The sequence below is a fragment of the Aphanomyces invadans genome (genome assembly GCF_000520115.1).
Source record: "Aphanomyces invadans strain NJM9701 unplaced genomic scaffold supercont1.86, whole genome shotgun sequence".
Lineage (NCBI taxonomy): Eukaryota > Oomycota > Saprolegniomycetes > Saprolegniales > Verrucalvaceae > Aphanomyces > Aphanomyces invadans.
In genome coordinates, this window is record NW_008580231.1 from 192519 (window position 1) to 196569 (window position 4051).

A 4051-nucleotide genomic window follows, 5' to 3' on the forward strand; every position below is an offset into this window, starting at 1 on the left:
GAAAGGCCAGCAGCCAATTTTGCCGTCCCACCATTGCTGCGTGATGTTGTTCCATCTCGGCTTAGCCACAGCACACAGCACCATCACCTATTATGTGTTGTTGGATATATTGTTAATTTTGTTGTAAAAGTTGGTATCGTGCATGTGTGAGAGCACTATTACCTTGATGATGAAGTTCTTGTTCTTTACGACACGGGGCGGTGGAGTTTCGCCGGTTACACCGTAAAACGTGCATTTGGCAACTTTGAGGAAGAACCATTTCTCATCAACATGGACGTAATTTTCCATGTTGGCAACAGTCAAATCCGAGCTAATGAAGCTAAGAGCCCACTTGCTACGGAAGTACATGTTAGTTGGTGTTAAAAGGGACCTTAATGAACGGGAGTATTTCTTGATATACGCCGATTTGAGTCGAATGTACAGAACAGTTTTGGGAATGTCGCGGCAGCAAGATCGCGCAGTGTAGAGCGATGCTTTGGGTCTTGTAACCTTGATTCTGTCTAAGAGGTCAGGATACATAAACTTGATTCTGTCCAAGAGGTCAGGATACATAAGCTATCGCCCACATTTACCCATACGTCTGCTGACAACACTGCCATATTTCCCTCTATCAGGTTGTCAACCGCGGTTCCAGATGCGGTAGACCGTTTGCTGGGACACATTGTACTCAGCCGACAGGTCACGTACAGCTCCAGCAGGTAGACGTCCGTCTTGGGACACCTCGAGGAGGCATCGGAATATCTCCTCTCGTTGCCAGTCTTTGATGTTGGCTTTGCTTCCTTTCCCTGAGGTGGGCTTGCTCTGGGTGGACTCCATTTGCTCCTGTGTGACCACCACTTAATCCTACGGCAATTTGTACCCCCAAGAATAGATTCTTGACATGGCCATTGATTATTGCAGTTCGTTTGTCCCACACTCGCTGGCTGCACTGGCACTTCCACTTAAAGAAGAACGGAGTAGTATTGGTTAAAATAATGTTTAATTAACCTCCTGCAATGTATTGGCAATGCCATATTATTATTCCAAAAACGCTGTGGGATACCACGGGGCCACTTTTACTGTCGTTCTCTGTGTCTTGATGTGTGGTCGTACATACTCAAACAGACGTTCTTTGATGTTTTCCCAAGAGTCTCCTTCAAACACTTGTGGTGGCAATCTGCGGCCATTGTGATCGCGGCCGTAAACGGTAACTTTGAGAACAAAATCTGCCCGCATGCAATACTGTCCAGGATGACTGTGGGAAGGGGTGCTATGTGCAGTAGACCGTTGAGTATCGGAGGCAAGAACGACCTGTGGTGGTGACTGGGACGAGTGCGTGAGATATCTGTGTGGTGGTGAGGTGCGCTGCATCGTCACTCGGAGACTGACTACTGACAGTGCAGTCAATGGAAAAGTGCTTTGATTTGATTGGCTATAATCATTTGACGGAAATGACTTTGATTGGCTTAAGCGATTCTTTACGTGATTCACTTACGCGATTCGTTTCGTCGTGCAGCTCCAGTTTCGAATGTATTACACAATATATATCCTGCATAAATGACAAAGGGATGGCAAGACTGAAGTTTGTGCTCGCGAGGCAGGGAATTTAACTGATAGCCGTCGTGGCATATGACGACGAACTGTGGCGCTGCTGCACAGGAATTTACCGGTTCAACGTTGTCGTGCAGGTGCAATTTTCGCGTAATGAAATTCATATAAATCTATTTCGCGTCCAGCATCAAAATTCGCATTACCGATTTTTCACCAAAAACACACCAAATTAGCCTACACGTCCACCCTCAGAGCCTTGATTCCTGGCTGGATGCGCAATGAAAAAATGATTTTTCCAAATTTTCCTCAAATTCACTCAACTTTTTCGAACTCATTTTTGCAGCACAGCAGCAGCACCCAGGGTGCGAGCAGATGTAAGCGATTCCAACATGTCGTGAGATGCCCTACCACACTCTGCAGATTCGACGCCATACTCTAGACTTGGAGCACGCGTGCAAGCGGGCCTTTGTGCTGCCTCCTCGGCACATCAGCCGTGCTGCTTCCATGTGGATGCGAGTGCGCCAGAAAACCAGGTTTGCCGCGCTCGCATCCACATGGACGCACTGGCCCGCCTTGGTAACCTACTGCTACGGTCCAAGCCTGCCCCCCTGGCCCGCGCACCGGCTCCCTCGTCCGCCATCCCGCCCCTTCGACTCGGTCAACAACTTTAAATAATTGGTCGGTTTCCATCTTTATATTCCCAATTTCGTACGCACTCCCCTGCGCGTTCCTACCAAAATAGCACCAAATTGCGCGTAAACATCTCACTGGAGAACATAAAAGATGAACCCTCATTTTAATTCAACATTCACATGCAATACATGCAGCCGCGGACAGTTGACTGTCGTGGTAATACCCGGGCCATGTGGCGCAACACCTCAGCATCAGGTTACTACAGTAATGCGACCGCCTCGGTCAGTTTTTTACTCTGACCGGCATCTTCGATGCCTACGATTTATTACTTTACAAGGAGAGGTATTTCTCTGTACATCACTTGGAGTGGCTCCCAACTGGGTTTAATGTCTTCAAGGCCTTTCCATCAAACTAGAAGTACCCATTGGTTCCTACCTGGGTTGAGCCTGCACGCTTCACACGCGGCGACTACCAGCGTCATCACTAGATTGCTGGCGTAAACAATGATTTCCTCAATGAGGTCAAGGTACTGCTCTGCGTTGTAGTGTTTTAGGCACAGAGGAAAAGTACATAGATTGTCGTGATATCCTTGACTAATGGTTCTTCCTAACGTGGCTTCTCTAACGATGTTCTCAACGGATATTCTCCTAAGTCGGCAATCCAAGTCATTTACGCTCTTGACTTCGTTACATCCTCCCCCGTTTGTCGACTTTGTCGCGGTGCGTTATCAACGGAGTGTTGAAGACTCGAAGAGTGTGTGTCCGGGATCTTTAGTGGGTGAGTCTACAGGTATGCGGTAGCGATACCAAATCTCATCACCCAGTGTTGACGACCACACTGTCGACATGGGGCTCTCATGTGTCTGGATCCCTGAAGACCAACGGCCATTGGATGAGGTGGCAGGGATTGTGGACACTTCCTTCCTGAGGAGGAAGCTGAAGAGGTCGAACCAGCCCCCCGTCGAGGGATGGCTGTGCGCTGACTGTTTGCTTTAGACAACGATAATACCTAACTTGACTTTACATTTTGCCTGAGAATACAGACTCCTGTTTGTGTTCTTTGTCTCTCGCTTGCCTTCGCCACACGTACCAAGATCGTTTTCACGGAAACCCCGTGACAATTTGGTGGAGCAGCATGGTACTGTCTGCAACGGAAGTGTGAGAAGTCAAAATGTCGACAAACAACCAAGAGCAAGCCCCATTGCCCCAACGAAAGTCGCTGCGTTTGGCGGGAAGGGTCCCCGCGAACCCCGGCGTGGCCGAACCCCAACGCATTGGCAGAAAGGTGTCGGCTGCAAAAGGCCACATCGACCTCCCCGAGCAAGAGAGGGACTCGAGTGCCGGGATGTCAACCCTGTCCCCGGTGAAGAAACGACCAGCCGACGGCTCTCCGGACGTGTCCCCAGACGCCGATCAACTCGTGTTGAGCTCTCCACCGAAGAAACCAAGCAAGATTCCGGACAGTGTGAAGCTCAAACACGAAGTGATCGACTTGACGGGTGACGATTCCGACGAAGAGAAGCCCCGGACTGGAGTGGCGCGGAACTTATCGGGCTCTTTCAAAGTTGGGGAACCAGCCCCTCTAGTCCAAGGGGCCCCTTACGGACGAAAGATTGTGGAAGTACCGGATCCGCACCCGTGGGAGGAAGACGTCAAGCCACCCCCGGCTGAAGACGCCTTCGTGTTGAGGACAGCCAGAGAAGTGTCGCAGAGGTTTGCGATCATCGTCCACGATGTGGAGTATCAACAGAAGGCTGAGGCCCTGAAGTTCTTCCAACAGGTCAACGAAGACCGGTCGCGCCTCCTAGTGCTCAAGAATCCCGTTTTATAGCGATCGCTGACGCCCTCATGGCAGCTGCAACTGCGAACGAATCTTGTCGCCAAAACGA

The 4051-nt window shown here is 50.0% G+C and overlaps 2 protein-coding genes across 2 annotated transcripts; one reads left to right on the forward strand and one right to left on the reverse strand.

The window, feature by feature from the left end:
* Nucleotides 1-90: 90 nt before the first annotated feature.
* On the reverse strand, nucleotides 91-348 carry H310_14777 (hypothetical protein; the record flags this gene model as incomplete). The annotated part of the gene is made up of 1 exon (XM_008882706.1): nucleotides 91-348. The coding sequence occupies one exon, from the start codon at nucleotides 346-348 to the stop codon at nucleotides 91-93; it is 258 nt and encodes an 85-aa protein (XP_008880928.1).
* Nucleotides 349-3333: 2985 nt separating this feature from the next.
* On the forward strand, nucleotides 3334-3993 carry H310_14778 (hypothetical protein; the record flags this gene model as incomplete). Its single annotated transcript, XM_008882707.1, has 1 exon — nucleotides 3334-3993. One exon carries the CDS (start codon nucleotides 3334-3336, stop codon nucleotides 3991-3993), a length of 660 nt encoding a protein of 219 aa, XP_008880929.1.
* Between the last annotated feature and the right edge of the window lie 58 nt (nucleotides 3994-4051).